This window comes from Tasmannia lanceolata, unplaced genomic scaffold, assembly GCF_043159265.1.
Source record: "Tasmannia lanceolata isolate RefF3 unplaced genomic scaffold, GAP_Taslan_0.1 ptg000012l, whole genome shotgun sequence".
In the NCBI taxonomy this organism is placed as follows: domain Eukaryota; kingdom Viridiplantae; phylum Streptophyta; class Magnoliopsida; order Canellales; family Winteraceae; genus Tasmannia; species Tasmannia lanceolata.
In genome coordinates, this window is record NW_027518689.1 from 27,362,791 (window position 1) to 27,380,613 (window position 17,823).

Here is a 17,823-nt window from a genome sequence, read left to right on the forward strand (position 1 = left end):
AACATAGAGAGGCCCAACTTAGATCTAAACCCTTTATTTGTGGGCCCAATAAAGTGAACCCCACATTATTTTTAGGGAAATGATATACTCGTACCTTTTTTTTCCTTGGGACAACCCCCTCTAGTGTATTTATGACAACTCTTTCTAACTAGAGGGGGCTGTCCCAAGTAAAAAAGAGGGGTGTGATCATATACTTCCCTATTTTTATATTATTTAGGGAAATGATATAATCAAGACATTTTCCTTCCTCAGGCCAACCCCTTGTAGTGTAAAAAATGTAGTCATAAATACACTAAGGGAAGTGATATATCCCCCTTTTCAGTACTTGGGAAACCCAACAGCAGTGTACGTGGCAATCAGCCCCATTGAATCCTTCTGACGTGAAGTACTCAAGTACATCAGCCCCTCTGCACTCATTGATACACTGCTGCTGGGTGTCCCTAGTAATCAAAAGGGGTGGATGTATCACTTCCCACACACTAATTGGGAGTGGGGCTGTTCATCTAATTAAACCGCATTAATCCTGTGGGCATCACAAAAAAATGTGTCTGGTTGATCGAAACCACTTTAATACACTATAGGTAGTCTGATCTCCGTCGTCCAATGCACAATCTAAACCTTGTTAATACACCTTGTTAATACACTAACCGTCCAATCAGGTGGAACTTCTCTGCATTCAACAAGAAACCAGACAAGTTTTTTCATTCATGTTGTCTCCTGTGTAAATCAGCGCAGATTTAATGTAGAGAAGTTCTTCAAAAAACTATTTTTCCTGCTTTTCGTTTTGATGACTAGTCTTTTCTCTTTGAAGATTTATCCTTCTTCCCTCCCTCAATCCTAAGCCCTGATTGTGTCCAACGTAAGTATGACCTTGGACACTATGATTGACAGTCCAATTCAAAATGGGTTGTGTGGTACCCTGATCCCGCGAGAGGGGTGTGGGGCGCGAGCCGCCGCGCTCTCTCTCTTGGTCTCTCGTATCCACGCGATTGGCGTGTGCATTTTATTATTGATTTGAATTAATCTTTCCTGTGAACTTGGGATCACTAAGGCAATCCGAATTCCACACGAAAGAGACTGACAGAGTCGCCACCTAGATGTGGGATCTAGGACCCGTAATTAACCAGAAATCTAGACTCGCTACCTGGTTACGAGAATGGAAGGTATGGGGAGTTATCCACCACATGCACCATTCTTGCCCGATAATCGGTCTTCGATTCCAAAAGCTAACTCTTTTAAATTTATTTTAAATGGCTCATTCAACTCTATGTTAATGTGCGTACTAAGTGACATGCATCCTATGATCTAATTTCAATGTGAATCCTAAATGTGTATCTTGATTTATTAATTTGTCTGGATTCAATCTAAGTGAAAGTTCTCCTAAAATTCTAATTTCATGGAAAGTCCTAAGTGATTTGATTAAGCATTTACAAGAAAATTAATATACAAAACACCACAATTTGTTTGTGGTGCCGACTCGCGGGTGGTATGCCATCAGACATCCAAGCTGCCTACGTACCCAAGCCTCACTGGGATCAGAGTCGACGTAGTTCGGTGCACCTAAGCTAAGCTACTTATGCCTAACTCAACTAGGACACCGACCTAGACGGGATTGACTGTTTCAACAGTTTTAGGAGAAGTTATTTAATTCAAGTTGAGGATTTTATTATCTTAGGATTTCATCTAAGATGCTATATGATTCTCATCTAAATGCAAATGGTCCCTTAGACTAATGCAGGTTTGCCTACATCCTAGTTTACTAGGCTTGTCCTAGGGAAAGATTGGGTGACTAGTGTAACTAGACCTATGGCACGGTTGCTATACATAGCAAACGTCCGTGATGAGGCTGGACTCCTAACTCTAGGACTCCCTAAAACCTAAGACTCCCTAAAACTTAGGACACGACACGACACCGGTGTTCCTAAATTGGGCTCTAAGGGTCCTTACGACGGAAACCATAATCCAATGGTTCCGAGAGACACGAGATGAATCGAGATGATGAATAGTGTGAGGGAATGGGAAAGATAGAGAAAGGTGCGACTGAACTTGGGAGTGCCAAATTGCCTACGTACCCCGTGATGGGGATCAAGCCACACGTAGTTCCACTGGGGAGGTTGCTTGGATTTTGGAAAACAGGTTTGGTATTTGGATCAGGAATCGGGTTTGTATTTGAGCATTGGACTTGAGATTCAAAAACATTGATATAACAATGGGATTTTGGAATTGGGAATTTGCATCAAAGAATTGAGCATATTGGAATCATCAAGGGTTTGAATTTTCGGAATTCAAAGTGGGCGGGCTTATGAGATTCGGCCAAATGGATTCAGACATGCGACTCGGATTGTGTTGGGATATGACTTGGTTGGATTGGGTTAATGGTTAGGGTCAAGTGAGTCGGGTCTAAGTTAGGAGCAAACCCGAGACTAGCCATGGTCTAACTAGGAGGAAGCAGGGTACAAACCAGGGTGCGGACCAGGGTGCACCAGGGTGCGAACCAGCAGGGAACCAGGGTGCGAACCAGCAGGGAACCAGGGTGCGAACCAGCAGGGGAACCAGGGTGCAACCAGCAGGGAACCTGGGTGCAACCAGCAGCGAACCTGGGTGCAACCAGGGTCTAACCAGAGTGCGAACCAGCAGGGAACCAGGGTGCGAACCAATATCGAACCAGGGTGCGAACCAGTAGGGAACCAGGGTGCAACCAGCAGGGAAGCAGGGTGCGAACCAGTAGGGAACCAGGGTGCGAACCAGTAGGGAACCAGGGTGCAACCAGCAGGGAACCAGGGTGCGAATCAGTAGGGAACCAGGGTGCAACCAGCAGGGAAGCAGGGTGCGAACCAGTAGGGAACCAGGGTGCGAACCAGTAGGGAACCAGGGTGCAACCAGCAGGGAACCAGGGTGCGAATCAGTAGGGAACCAGGGTGCAACCAGCATCGAACCTGGGTGCAACCAGCAGCGAACCTGGGTGCAACCAGGGTCTAACCAGAGGCTAACCAGGGGGAAAACAGACCCTACATGCTTCCTAACATGGTTTTTCTTTTAAAGTAAAAGATATGCATGAAAACAGACCCTACATAGAATTGAAATAAATGCCTACCTCTTTGGAAACCCACTTTGTGTTTGATTTTTCTTTGATGGTAATTCCTTGAAGATGATTCCTTGCTTGATAATGACTGCTTTTGATATATATCACCCAACGTATAAAATCACCCGATCCGGCAAGGATGGCCGAACCCTTGAAGAGATGAGGGAGAGGGATGAATTTTCTAAGAGAGGGGTTCTTTTTCTTCTCCTTCTTGGATGGTGGGATGAGAGGGTATTTATAGGAGAATGGGATAGGAGGTTAGGTGAGGTTAGGTGAGGTTAGGTAAGGTTAGGTGAGGTTAGGTGGTTAGGTGAGGTTAGGTGAGGTTAGGTGAGGTTTGGATGGTTAGGATGAGAGGAGAGGTTAGGTGAGGTTAGGTGAGGTTTGGATGGTTAGGATGAGAGGAGAGGTTAGGTGGTTTTGGATGGTTAGACCCAGGTCAAGATCTGCCATTGATCTAACGATTTACGGAAATCGGGTCTCGGAATGGAATCAGGGTTCGGGCTATGAAGTGACCCTATCTTATTTTGTCCCGATTGATGATCCGTAAAGTCAGATCAAGATATTAATGACCTAAAACATATATTAGGTTATTGTTGGTTAAAGTAAAGCAAAATGTGGGTGTCTACAGATGCCCCTCTTTGGTAGAGACGACGTAGTCATCGAATACCAAAGTTAAAATGACAGAACCATTTTGCGTAACTTTAATCGACAAAGGAACCCCCTAAACACAATGCAACCTAATATAATGCAAGACCTTAGATGAAATCCTAGAATTGGAATGCAATAAAACAAACCCGCTGCGGTGCCGCTGGCAACGAGAGAAATGGGATACCATTTTCAAATGGATTTTCGGAGGGAAAGGAATATCGCTTTTGAACAGCTTCAGAGGAAATGAGACGTCATTTTCAAATGGTCTCAGAGAGAATAATGGATGACTTTTGAAAGATTCTTAATGAAAATGCAGCATCATTTTTTAATGGGCTTGGGCAAGATAAAATACCGTATTTATACGGATTCCAAGGAAATGAGACATCATAGTTGTATGATGTTCAAAGGGTATAAGAGATCATTGTTGTATGGACTTGAAGAGAATGAAATACCGTATTTGTACGGATTCCAAGGAAATGAGACATCATAGTTGTATGATGTTCAAAGGGGATAAGAGACCATAGTTGTATGGACTCGAAGAGAATGAAATACCGTATTTGTACGGATTCCAAGGAAATGAGACATCATAGTTGTATGATGTTCAAAGGGTATAAGAGACCATAGTTGTATGGACTCGAAGAGAATGAAATACCGTATTTGTACGGATTCCAAGGAAATGAGACATCATAGTTGTATGATGTTCAAAGGGTATAAGAGACCATAGTTGTATGGACTCGAAGAGAATGAAATACCGTATTTGTAAGGATTCCAAGGAAATGAGACATCATAGTTGTATGATGTTCAAAGGGTATAAGAGACCATAGTTGTATGGACTCGAAGAGAATGAAATACCGTATTTGTAAGGATTCCAAGGAAATGAGACATCATAGTTGTATGATGTTCAAAGGGGATAAGAGACCATAGTTGTATGGACTCGAAGAGAATGAAATACCGTATTTGTACGGATTCCAAGGAAATGAGACATCATAGATGTATGATGTTCAAAGAGGATAAGAGACCATAGTTGTATGGACTCGAAGAAAAGAGGCACCGTTCACAAACGGGCTCAAGGAGAAGACAAGACCATTCACAAATGGACTCGAGAAATGAGGCACCATTCACAAACGGGCTCAAGGAGGACGATACCATTCACAAATGGATTCGAGAAAAGAGGCGCCATTCACAAATGGGGCTCAAGGATAAGACAAGACCATTCACAAATGGACTCGAGAAATGAGGCACCATTCACAAACGGGCTCAAGGAGAAGACGAGACCATTCACAAATGGATTCGAGAAATGAGGCACCGTTCACAAACGGGCTCAAGGAGAAGACAAGACCATTCACAAATGGACTCGAGAAATGAGGCACCGTTCACAAACGGGCTCAAAGAGGACACGAGACCATTCACAAATGGACTCAGAAAATGAGGCACCGTTCACAAACGGGCTCAAGGAGAAGATGAGACCATTCACAAATGGACTCAGAGAATGAGACACCGTTCACAAACGGGTTCAAGGAGAAGACGAGACCATTCACAAATGGACTTGAGAAATGAGGCCCCGTTCACAAACGGGCTCGAAGAATTTAGAGATTTTTTATGAACTTGAATTTGACGTAGGATTGGATTTTTTTTATTTATTTTTTTTTTTTTTTTAATTAAGGATTTGGATTTGATAAATTTTTTTATTTTTGGAAAATGAGGTACCGTCCGCAAACGGGCTCAAGGAGAAGATGAGACCATTCACAAATGGCCTCGAGAACAGAGGCACCGTTCACAAACGGGCTCAAAGAGGACATTAGAGCATTCACAAATGGACTCAGAGAATGAGAAACCTGTTCACAAACGGGTTCAAGGAGAAGACGAGACCATTCACAAATGGACTCGAGAAATGAGGCACCTTTCACAAAAGGGCTCAAAGAGGACATGAGATTTTTCATGAACTTGAATTTGACGTAAGATTGGATTTGTTTGAATCGGGGATTGGATTTGATGAATTTTGGATTTTTTTTTTTTTTTTTTTTTTTTTTTTGAACTCAATGAAATCGGGGACATTATAGATCGTGCCCAGTAAAGATATTGGAAACCAAGACTTTGACGAATGATGAGACGACCAACCTTATGAACGAAGAACCATTAGTAACAAGAATGGATTAGGAACACTTTTATGAAACTTCAACAAGATTTTTCTCAATGAGACTGTTGGTCTTGTCTTCTGGGGATTTTGATAACTGAAACCTTGAACAAGATACTTGAAATTGGTAATTTAGAACAACGGCTCTCTAACATGGAAAAGCGGGATCTGTTTTTTGACAGGTGCTTAGATGAACATTTCTTGACCAGGATAGTATTTAACTAACCGGAAGGAAATTCTGAATTTTAATGGTTCATCTTTCTGAGAAATTGGCTCAACCACCATTGCATCTGGGGCTCTTCCAAGCTTAAGGTGCCTTCCTGGGGTATGATCTTTTTACGGAAGCTGGGCTTTCTGATGTTTCTACTTCTGAACTCTTCTGAGTTGATCTTCTTTGAAATGTAGCTGTTTGACTAGATTCTCGAACCCTTTCAGGTATAATTGCAGGGAGCTGCCTAGGCCGGGCCTCCTTCACCAAGACAGTTACATCATTTGGACATAGGAACGACGATTGACTCTTTCTAAAGAGAAAACTTAGATGAAAGGCACTACTCAAAGGATTGAGCAGCCCTGAAGGAGTGAACTTAGAATAACAAAGATTGACTGACTATACTGACAAACACAGTGATGCTTCTGACTTAGTTAATATTTTGTTTGGTAAGTCTATCCTTTCGAGGAATAGTTTTTCAATTGGTAAACACTGGACTTTTTCCTTAAAACAGTAATGCCTCAAGGATTTAATTACGCCCCCTAAGATTGCTTAGCTTCAATGCCCCCAGTTTTGAGGATATCACTTGAATTTGCTTGAACTTCAGTTGATCTTCAGTCTTGATACCAGCTGTAGCCTTCTTATAATGATTCTCTTACCGTGACCAAGTCACCTCTTCGGGGTTTTTAACTTGGCGGACCGCGCTAGCCTTAACTTTTGCCTGAACCACCATTCTAGGTTTTCGATCCAGCAGGCTATCCCCTTAGCTTTTGCCTAAGCCGCCCTTTCGGGTTTTCAACTTAGCAGGGGAATGATCTTAAATTTTGCCTAGACCGCCCTTTCAGGTTTTCAGTCTAGCAGATCTTCAAACTCCGTTCGTTTTCTTATTCATCATTTTTTTTTTATTGTGTCTCGGGACCTAGCTCATTAGTTCTGAACACCAGAAGGACTTTATAGGTAGGATAGGGCTTTTCAAAGAATGGCTTAAGGTTCAACAAAGATTTCGACCGAACCTGTGAACAGGTTGCCTACATATCCCAAGGTAGGAATCAGGTCGTGTGTAGGTCAAGGCGAATGCCCCTAGTTTGAAGATCAATTGTTTGAAGGTTAATTGATTTTTTTCCTTTTTTCTTTTCTTTCTGGAACAATTAACTTCTCTTCTTTTGGAACTTGTCCCTCTTTTTTTTTTCTGGAACGATTGATTTTTCTTTTTCTTTTTTTTTTTTGAATCGACCGAACTCGGTTTAACCGAGCTGCCTACGTACCCCAGTGTAGGGATCAGGTCTCGCGTAGTTCGGGGCGAATGCCCCGAGTTTGATGGGTTTTCAAGAAAATTTGATTTAGGCTCGAAGGGTTTGCAAATCGGTATTCTTTTGACATTGGGTTTTGATTTTGGGATTTAATCGGCCAAAGGAGGCCTTTCGATGTTCAGATTGGGAATCGATCTAGGTTACTAGAGTCTGTCTGGTACTGATTATTTATTTCTTTTTTTTTCTCTTTTTTTTTTTTTTTTCACGGAGTTTGACGGCATTTCCAGGTAAGATAATGGATTTTCTTCTTTCAAGATTCTAATGCGTGCTTTCGGCTTTCATAGAGCGAAACTTGTTCTTCGACATCCTCCATCTATGGATTTGTAACTCTTGATATCTGATGATCACTTTTCAATGCTTGCTCTTGAACTTCTTATCTCGAATTTGATGGCTTCATGTTATGAATTTGAGAACCAAGGTCATCGATTGGAAATATGAAAGTTGTTTCTACTCCATGCCCCTTGCATAACATATGATATTCACTTCATTCATTTTCTTTGAGCTTTCCATCTATGTCTTGCCCCTGGTATCGGTTGTAGCTTTTCTAAACAATCTTCTTATTCTTGAAATAATTTTATCAATTCTTCACACTCTTTAGAGGGTAATGTATTTTCAATCGGCATTCACTGAATCAAAGTTTCAGTGCCAGTGTTTATCATTTCAATTTCATCTTTGAAAGGTTGGGATTGGCGCTCCTCCTCTCGTTCAAGTAATTGCTGTGACTCAAGTGGAGTTTCGTCAATTTTGTCCTCATTTGAAGAGGGAGTCTTATTTTAAGATCAGAAGCACACTTAAGAACAGACACAAGTGAACTTTTTGGAACTGAACGAAATTTTATTTAAAGAAAAGCTATTACATCAGACGACCTATCCTGAACATGCTCAGGATTCACAACTCTAAATAAGAAAGGGAAACAGAAGATAACTTGCCTGGACTAGGCATTGACCTTTAACTGTAAGACCGGACTCAACAATTATACTGACCATGATGACTGACTCAACATAAAATAGTAAGTGACTAAAACTTTAACTGCTGCAACTGTTTGGCGTTGAAGGCTCGGCGAAGGCTGGTTCGTTCTGAACATCATCATGGCTGATACTTTCAATTTTGGACAATGATGACTGATTCGCATAGGGAAATGCTCCTAGCTCAAGGATTCTGAGAGTGAACTCTGAAGGACTTAGCAAAATAATCTTGAAAAAGGTAGCCCCTAGAGGAGGAACAGACCAGGGGTACAAGCAAGATTGGATTATCTGGACCAGGCATGATCAGATCATGAGAACGCATAATCGAAAGATTGTGAGATTCTGCATCTGCCAGTTAGGGGATGGCATGAAGATACGATCGAATCGTATGACAGAAGAACGAAAGACGCACGATCAAAAGATTAGATGAGATAGCATAAGATTGCTTTCAACGGATAGATCATGAATGACTAATCCTATGAGATCTTTGAAAATTATGGGATTTATATCCTAACCCAAAGGGGAATTTTTTTTTTTTTTTTTTTTCACATTTTATCAGTGTTACCTGAAGGCATCAACCCTAATCCTAATCTATCGGAGTGGAGAGAGAATCTCGACTCATGACTTTGTTCGTGTATCTAAGGACCGATCGTGACCATTGGAAGATGGACCACGGCCTAATCTAGACACCAATGGGTAGGATATCCTAAACTAGGCTCACACACATGATGCACATGTGTTCGTATACTACATGCATGTGTGGGTTAATCTAGGGGTAAGGCCAAGAGTTCCCTTAGCGCGAATCCCTGTTCGATATACTGTACCAGTGTCCGGCGTATCAGTACGTGAACAAGAGATCCGTTTACGTACCATAAAGGTACTAGGCTAAGGGTGGAATGCTTCTCTAGCACAGAGGCACCAGGTGATGAAATCCCAGTCAACCATGCTAGATAACACTCCGGGTTCCTAAAATAGGACGTGTGTGCACGTGAGATGCAAGAGTTTAGATGCAAGTGATGTAAGTGTGTGCAATATGTTTGCGCAATCTATGATGCCCTCAGGTTTTGTTAGGTTAAGTTCGAGTAAAATGTGATGAGAAAATAAAACAAGACAAACTAATCTAACAAGTATAGAGTTTTTATGAGCCAGTTAAATTAAATTCAAATGAATTATCTTTTGAAATTTTAATGAAGTTAGGTGGTCCCCAGCAGAGTCGCCAGACTGTGGTACCCTGATCCCGCGAGAGGGGTGTGGGGCGCGAGCCGCCGCGCTCTCTCTCTTGGTCTCTCGTATCCACGCGATTGGCGTGTGCATTTTATTATTGATTTGAATTAATCTTTCCTGTGAACTTGGGATCACTAAGGCAATCCGAATTCCACACGAAAGAGACTGACAGAGTCGCCACCTAGATGTGGGATCTAGGACCCGTAATTAACCAGAAATCTAGACTCGCTACCTGGTTACGAGAATGGAAGGTATGGGGAGTTATCCACCACATGCACCATTCTTGCCCGATAATCGGTCTTCGATTCCAAAAGCTAACTCTTTTAAATTTATTTTAAATGGCTCATTCAACTCTATGTTAATGTGCGAACTAAGTGACATGCATCCTATGATCTAATTTCAATGTGAATCCTAAATGTGTATCTTGATTTATTAATTTGTCTGGATTCAATCTAAGTGAAAGTTCTCCTAAAATTCTAATTTCATGGAAAGTCCTAAGTGATTTGATTAAGCATTTACAAGAAAATTAATATACAAAACACCACAATTTGTTTGTGGTGCCGACTCGCGGGTGGTATGCCATCAGACATCCAAGCTGCCTACGTACCCAAGCCTCACTGGGATCAGAGTCGACGTAGTTCGGTGCACCTAAGCTAAGCTACTTATGCCTAACTCAACTAGGACACCGACCTAGACGGGATTGACTGTTTCAACAGTTTTAGGAGAAGTTATTTAATTCAAGTTGAGGATTTTATTATCTTAGGATTTCATCTAAGATGCTATATGATTCTCATCTAAATGCAAATGGTCCCTTAGACTAATGCAGGTTTGCCTACATCCTAGTTTACTAGGCTTGTCCTAGGGAAAGATTGGGTGACTAGTGTAACTAGACCTATGGCACGGTTGCTATACATAGCAAACGTCCGTGATGAGGCTGGACTCCTAACTCTAGGACTCCCTAAAACCTAAGACTCCCTAAAACTTAGGACACGACACGACACCGGTGTTCCTAAATTGGGCTCTAAGGGTCCTTACGACGGAAACCATAATCCAATGGTTCCGAGAGACACGAGATGAATCGAGATGATGAATAGTGTGAGGGAATGGGAAAGATAGAGAAAGGTGCGACTGAACTTGGGAGTGCCAAATTGCCTACGTACCCCGTGATGGGGATCAAGCCACACGTAGTTCCACTGGGGAGGTTGCTTGGATTTTGGAAAACAGGTTTGGTATTTGGATCAGGAATCGGGTTTGTATTTGAGCATTGGACTTGAGATTCAAAAACATTGATATAACAATGGGATTTTGGAATTGGGAATTTGCATCAAAGAATTGAGCATATTGGAATCATCAAGGGTTTGAATTTTCGGAATTCAAAGTGGGCGGGCTTATGAGATTCGGCCAAATGGATTCAGACATGCGACTCGGATTGTGTTGGGATATGACTTGGTTGGATTGGGTTAATGGTTAGGGTCAAGTGAGTCGGGTCTAAGTTAGGAGCAAACCCGAGACTAGCCATGGTCTAACTAGGAGGAAGCAGGGTACAAACCAGGGTGCGGACCAGGGTGCACCAGGGTGCGAACCAGCAGGGAACCAGGGTGCGAACCAGCAGGGAACCAGGGTGCGAACCAGCAGGGGAACCAGGGTGCAACCAGCAGGGAACCTGGGTGCAACCAGCAGCGAACCTGGGTGCAACCAGGGTCTAACCAGAGTGCGAACCAGCAGGGAACCAGGGTGCGAACCAATATCGAACCAGGGTGCGAACCAGTAGGGAACCAGGGTGCAACCAGCAGGGAAGCAGGGTGCGAACCAGTAGGGAACCAGGGTGCGAACCAGTAGGGAACCAGGGTGCAACCAGCAGGGAACCAGGGTGCGAATCAGTAGGGAACCAGGGTGCAACCAGCAGGGAAGCAGGGTGCGAACCAGTAGGGAACCAGGGTGCGAACCAGTAGGGAACCAGGGTGCAACCAGCAGGGAACCAGGGTGCGAATCAGTAGGGAACCAGGGTGCAACCAGCATCGAACCTGGGTGCAACCAGCAGCGAACCTGGGTGCAACCAGGGTCTAACCAGAGGCTAACCAGGGGGAAAACAGACCCTACATGCTTCCTAACATGGTTTTTCTTTTAAAGTAAAAGATATGCATGAAAACAGACCCTACATAGAATTGAAATAAATGCCTACCTCTTTGGAAACCCACTTTGTGTTTGATTTTTCTTTGATGGTAATTCCTTGAAGATGATTCCTTGCTTGATAATGACTGCTTTTGATATATATCACCCAACGTATAAAATCACCCGATCCGGCAAGGATGGCCGAACCCTTGAAGAGATGAGGGAGAGGGATGAATTTTCTAAGAGAGGGGTTCTTTTTCTTCTCCTTCTTGGATGGTGGGATGAGAGGGTATTTATAGGAGAATGGGATAGGAGGTTAGGTGAGGTTAGGTGAGGTTAGGTAAGGTTAGGTGAGGTTAGGTGGTTAGGTGAGGTTAGGTGAGGTTAGGTGAGGTTTGGATGGTTAGGATGAGAGGAGAGGTTAGGTGAGGTTAGGTGAGGTTTGGATGGTTAGGATGAGAGGAGAGGTTAGGTGGTTTTGGATGGTTAGACCCAGGTCAAGATCTGCCATTGATCTAACGATTTACGGAAATCGGGTCTCGGAATGGAATCAGGGTTCGGGCTATGAAGTGACCCTATCTTATTTTGTCCCGATTGATGATCCGTAAAGTCAGATCAAGATATTAATGACCTAAAACATATATTAGGTTATTGTTGGTTAAAGTAAAGCAAAATGTGGGTGTCTACAGGTTGTTACCAATAACTAGAATCTGAAAGCATTTTGAAAAGCAACCATCGAAAACGAATCCGAACTATACGTTGACACCCTTTAATGATAATCTTAATTGGTTTGGTAGACACCTTTTTATGATAATCATAAATTAGCAAGTCAATAAGGTGTCTTTTTAATTTTCATTGACACCCGCATGGATTGTGATATAGTTCATATATCATCTTCCATATGGAATGCTTTTGGAATATTAAATCCATGTTGACTTTGCTTTTGGTTAAGATATGGGATTTTTTCTAAGTGGCATAAAATTTTCTTACTATTTCATTACGATACCATTAAACATTTTTCAAGATGTCGTAAAAGAAGATATTTAGATGTGTTTCAATAAACATTTCCACAAAAGATTTTAGTTTTTCAAAACACACGTACCAAGAACTTGAAGTTACATATCCACCTTATAACAATCAAATTCTATTTCAACCTAAATGGCACAACATTGTCTAATGGCGTAGATGATGTTTCTTTTAGGGAAATGATATCCCGCCCCCCTCTCCCCTTAAACGGATAAAATCTCCCCCCACCTTCCTCCCTCTTTAGCGCTGTGAGAATGGTTCACTGCTTGATGATAAATTCACCCCCTTTGACATTTTTCTTTGCCTTTAAAACTAAACGAATAACATTAGAGAGAGGGGGAGGGGGGGATATCATTCCCCTTCTTTTAACGCAGAACTGAGATAGGGTCCTGTTGGGGGTAAAATCGGCATTAACCGTTGATGGACGACACGTGGCACCTCCGAGTAAATAGCAACCGACTCACTGGTTATAAGAGGAAAAGTTACAAGTTATTATCCTCTCCTTATAAATAGCAACGTCCTTAGTTGGGAAACCGCCCCTCAAAGAGGCAATGTTCATAAGGCGGTAACTTTCCACCTAAACGAACGATATTAAAAAAGTAACTTACTCATTCAGGAGAATATGATATCTACTAAAGATAGATATAAACTTATCTCCCGGGGAAGTCGCCCAATTAGGCAAGACTCCTAAAACACTAAGTTTCCCATCATTGTGGACTTCATTCTCTATAAGAAGGGACCTTCACACTCAAAGCAGATTCATTCACACTCGTTGGTAACACTTCTGAATCTCATCTCTTTCCTTTAGTTTTCCTGTGAAACCGATTTTTGACTTGAGTGTTGAAGTGGCTGTCCGGAGCCACAACTTCGAGCCCGCTAACACACTTTCCGTGAGTGCAGATTACTTGTAGGATTATCTCTATCACCGCTAGATCGTACCGAGCGGATTTCGGCATCATCAGATTGGTGCCATCCGTGGGACCATGACAAATTCGAGATCAAAAGCCTCGAAGTCCGTCACTGTCAACTCACAAGGCGAAGCAGTAATGACCAGGAGTCAAACACAGGCTACGATCCCTGGAAATTCTATTCCAGAGGAAGTTCCTACCAACGAAGATACAACTCCAGTCACCATGACTATGTTCAACCAACTGGCAAAACAAGTTGGAAACGTCTCTGTCACCCTTCAGGAAATACTAAAACATTTACCCCCCCTCCACCGATGGTTCAAAACATTAGCGCTCCCCCATTAATCGCGGGGGTGAGGAATTCACCTTTAGAGGAAGAACAAGATGAATCACTCGAAGGTAGAAACCCTCGCAGCAGAAGGCCGGTAAATCACCGACCATCAGCCTCAATCACCATCCCCAGGCCGAATCATGGGGACGGGGAAGTGAACAACAGGCGTGCACTGAAATTGACCTTTAAGCCTACTCCAGCCTAGGATAATAACATCCCCCAAAGAGTTAATAGCGCGGGATATCCGGATCAGGGGTAAGGCAACCCACAATTAAATCCGCACGACGGAGTTAATACCCCTGACTCAGGACTCATCGCCGAACTTCAATGACAAGTCAAGGAGATGCAGCGTCATATTAAGAAACCTTACGAACTAGATCTCCTGGCTGAATGGGAAAACAAGATACAATCGCCATTCGTAGAGGCCATAACACAGACTCAATTGATACCAAATTTCGACCTACCAAGGCTAGACCTCTACGACTGTACGTCGGATCCATTGGAATACCTGCAGGCATACCCGAGAGGAATGGAATTTAAGGGCTCTAATGACTCAATCATGTGCCGTGCCTTCTATTTGTATTTGAAAAGAGGGGCGAATAGTTGGCATGACGCAATCATGTGACGCAATCATGTGCATAGCTGCCTTAAATCTAATTCCATATCCTCATTCCTAGAACTAGGTCGGGAGTTTGTTACGTATTTCGCCAACAGTCGACTGCAGAGGAAACCCGCCGATGCACTCCTCGCTCTCCGACAAGGAAAGGACGAAACTTTACGATCTTTCATAGGGGGGTTTAGGGCTGAGTTATCTCAAATCAAAGACCCCAATCATGAGATGGTTAGAGCAGCTATGAAATCGGCCATCCATGATAGAGACTTCAAGGTAAACCCTGAATATTGACCCTCCCAGAGATCTCCAGGAGCTAATGGCAGTAGCAGACAAATACGTTAACAACAAAGAGTCTTCGCCATGGAAAGAGAGTTAGAACTTGCTAAAGCTCCGGAGAAGCGGAAGGAGGAAACTCGGTCCAGTAACGCTCAGGCTGAACCCCCTCGATCCGACAATCAATAGTAACAACCTAACAACCGACCTCCCTCGCAACAGTTTGAAAGGTACAATTACACTCCTTTGAACACATCTATTTCAAATATCCTTTATTAAATCTGAGGAAAGGAACATCTCCAATGGCCAAAAAAAGATAAAAAGTACCGGTCGGAAGCGTAACACTAGCAAATATTGCCATTATCACAGCGACCATGGCCATATGACAGATGAATGCTATAATCTAAAGGTAGAGATCGAAAGGTTGGTAGAGCTTGGGTGCGTTGATAAATAGTTGAACCCTAGGAATATCGGACCCTCCTAGAAGTCCGAGGTTCAAAAACCGCTCGGTCCTTCTAATCTGATCCCAACAACCACTGGAGTTGACCAAACCAGACAGGTCTCCGAAGTTCGACATTCCCCGGACCAAAGGATCGATGCCCTGCTCAGAATTGCAGGGAGCATCGACGTAATTGCCGGAGGTTTAGCCTCAGGAGGGCCAACGGTTTCTGGACAAAAGGTTATGGTCGGAATCGACCGATAACGAGGAACATATAGTCTTTTCCGAGAAAGATTATGACAAAGTCCACCTCCCCCATGACGATGCGGTCGTCGTTCGCCTCCTTATCGCCAATTTTAATGTAAGTAAGGTACTGATTGATACCGGTAGTTCTGTCAATATTTTACATTACGATGCCTTTAAAGAAATGCTTCTGGGAATGGACAGACTCATACCAGTTGAATGGTCGATCTACGGATTTTCTGGCGGCTCGATCCGTATCGAGGGAAGGATATACCTCCCTCTCACATTAGGTACAGAACCCCACCAGAAAACTATCATGCAGACTTTCTTGGTAGTTAAAGTCCCCTCCACCTATAATACTATCATAGGGCGTCTGGCTCTCAATCAGCTTGAAGCAGTTGTCTCCACACCCCACTTCAAAATCAAATTCTCGACGAAATCAAGGGTTGGAGAGGTGAGAGCGAGAAACTGCTATGTTGATTACGTCAAAGTAGTGAAAAAGGCTAAAGAATCCCTCCAAATAGCCGGTACTAACCCACGTTCGGACGACTATTTAACACATGGGGAACCGGTGGAAGAACTAACCCAAATACCGTTGTTTGGGGAGGATGATGAAAGAACGGTTCAAATTGGTTCACTTCTTACAGCTAAGACCTGAACCAACCTGGTCAATTTTTTGAAAACTAATGCAGATGTTTTTGCATGGTCTGCTTTAGATATGCCAGGTATCCCAACGGACGTTGCCGTCCATCGGCTCAGCGTTGACCCTTCTTATAAGCCTGTTAAACAAAATAAATGGAATTTCACTCCCGAGCGACAGAAAGTAATAAAAGAGGAGGTCGATAAGCTCCTGCAAACCGGATTCATCCGAGAAATAAATTATCAGAATGGGTCGCCAATGTAGTGATGGTAAAAAAAGCGAGCGGGAAGTGGTGGATATGTGTGGACTTTATTAACCTTAATAAGGCCTGTCCAAAGGACCACTACCCCCTCCTCCGAATCGATATGTTGATAGATGATACATCTGGCCACGAAATGCTCAGCTTTATGGACGCTTTCTTTGGATATAACCAGATACGCATGTGCTCCCCTGATATCCCAAAAACATCCTTTGTCAGAACAATGACTGTTCTGTTACAAGGTCATGCCCTTCAGCCTTAAGAACGCTGGAGTAACATATCAATGGTTGGTGAATAAGATCATCGCCTCCCAGATCGGTCGGAATACAGAAGTTTACGTAGACGACATGCTCGTCAAAAGCCTAAAAGCTACCAGTCATGTTACCAACCTTCATGAGGCTTTCACAGTGTTGCCAAAATATCAGATGAAGCTCAACCCCTCAAAGTGTGCCTTTGGGGTAACCTCCGGCAAGTTCCTCAGGTTCATGGTCAGTCAGCGAGGCATAGAGGCTAATCCTGAAAAATACAAGCCATGCTTGACATGACACCTCCAAAAACCGTGAACGAGGTACAACGACTCGCTGGACGGATAGCGGCCTTGAGACGATTCATGTCCAAATCCGTCGAAAAATGCCTCCCGTTCTTCAAGATACTAAGAAACATGAAAGATTTTCAGCAGATGAACGAATTCCAAGAAGCGTTCGAGAAACTCAAGCAATACCTCCAATCTCCTCCGGTACTGATGAAACCATTACCTAAGGAAGAGTTATATCTCTATCTAGCTGTAAGCCCCTTAGCTATCTGCGCCGTACTTGTCAAGCAAGAATTGAGGGTGGAACACCCTATATATTACGTCAGTCGAGTTCTACATGATGCCGAGACAGGTACCAGGGCATCGAGAAGTTTGTATTCGCCGTAGTTGTTGCCGCCAAGAAATTACGTCCATACTTTCAGGCCCACACAATAGTTGTTTTCACTGACCAACCATTACGCAAAATTCTCTAAAAACCCGACACTTCGGGGCGACTAATTAACTGGGCGGTAGAACTGGGCGAGTTCGATATACAGGTACGACCCCGCCCAGCCATTAAGTCGCAAGTATTAGCCGACTTTGTAGTGGAATGTACGGCTTCGACCGATGACTCAGGGGGGTAGGAGGAGTTAATAGATGAACAACAAGAAAAACAATACCCGTGGATGCTGTTTGTCGATGGATCGGCTAACTCAGGCGGAAGCGGAGCGGGACTATTCTTGGCCGGACCCAACAAATTTCTGGTTGAGTACGCCTTGAAACTTGATTTAAATGCTTCTAATAATGAAGCTGAGTATGAATCACTCCTTGCCGGCCTATCGCTGGCCCTTGAGCTGGAAGCTAATAGATTGAAAGCTCATAGCGACTCTCAGC

At 43.2% G+C, this 17,823-nt stretch overlaps 1 protein-coding gene and 1 long non-coding RNA gene across 2 annotated transcripts; one reads left to right on the forward strand and one right to left on the reverse strand.

Annotated features, from left to right (window-relative positions):
- Window positions 1–7,556: 7,556 nt before the first annotated feature.
- LOC143887779 (uncharacterized) lies at window positions 7,557–12,317 on the reverse strand. The gene is made up of 2 exons (XR_013254369.1): window positions 11,757–12,317; window positions 7,557–8,698 (listed from the first exon to the last, which is right to left on the reverse strand). It is a non-coding gene; the product is annotated as an uncharacterized LOC143887779 (long non-coding RNA).
- Window positions 12,318–15,703: 3,386 nt separating this feature from the next.
- LOC143888687 (uncharacterized) lies at window positions 15,704–16,963 on the forward strand. Its single transcript, XM_077393117.1, has 3 exons — window positions 15,704–16,151; window positions 16,236–16,342; window positions 16,661–16,963. Exons 1-3 carry the CDS (start codon window positions 15,704–15,706, stop codon window positions 16,961–16,963), a joined length of 858 nt encoding a protein of 285 aa, XP_077249232.1.
- The last annotated feature ends 860 nt before the right edge of the window (window positions 16,964–17,823 follow it).

Excerpts from the sequence above, each read along its gene's own strand:
- LOC143888687 (XM_077393117.1), top strand. The coding sequence starts at position 15,704 with ATGCTTCTGGGAATGGACAGACTCATACCAGTTGAATGGTCGATCTAC. Across the intron at positions 16,152-16,235 it reads TGAAAGAACGGTTCAAATTG|ATATGCCAGGTATCCCAACG; the intron begins GTTCACTTCTTA and ends GGTCTGCTTTAG. Across the intron at positions 16,343-16,660 it reads TCACTCCCGAGCGACAGAAA|GTCATGCCCTTCAGCCTTAA; the intron begins GTAATAAAAGAG and ends TTCTGTTACAAG.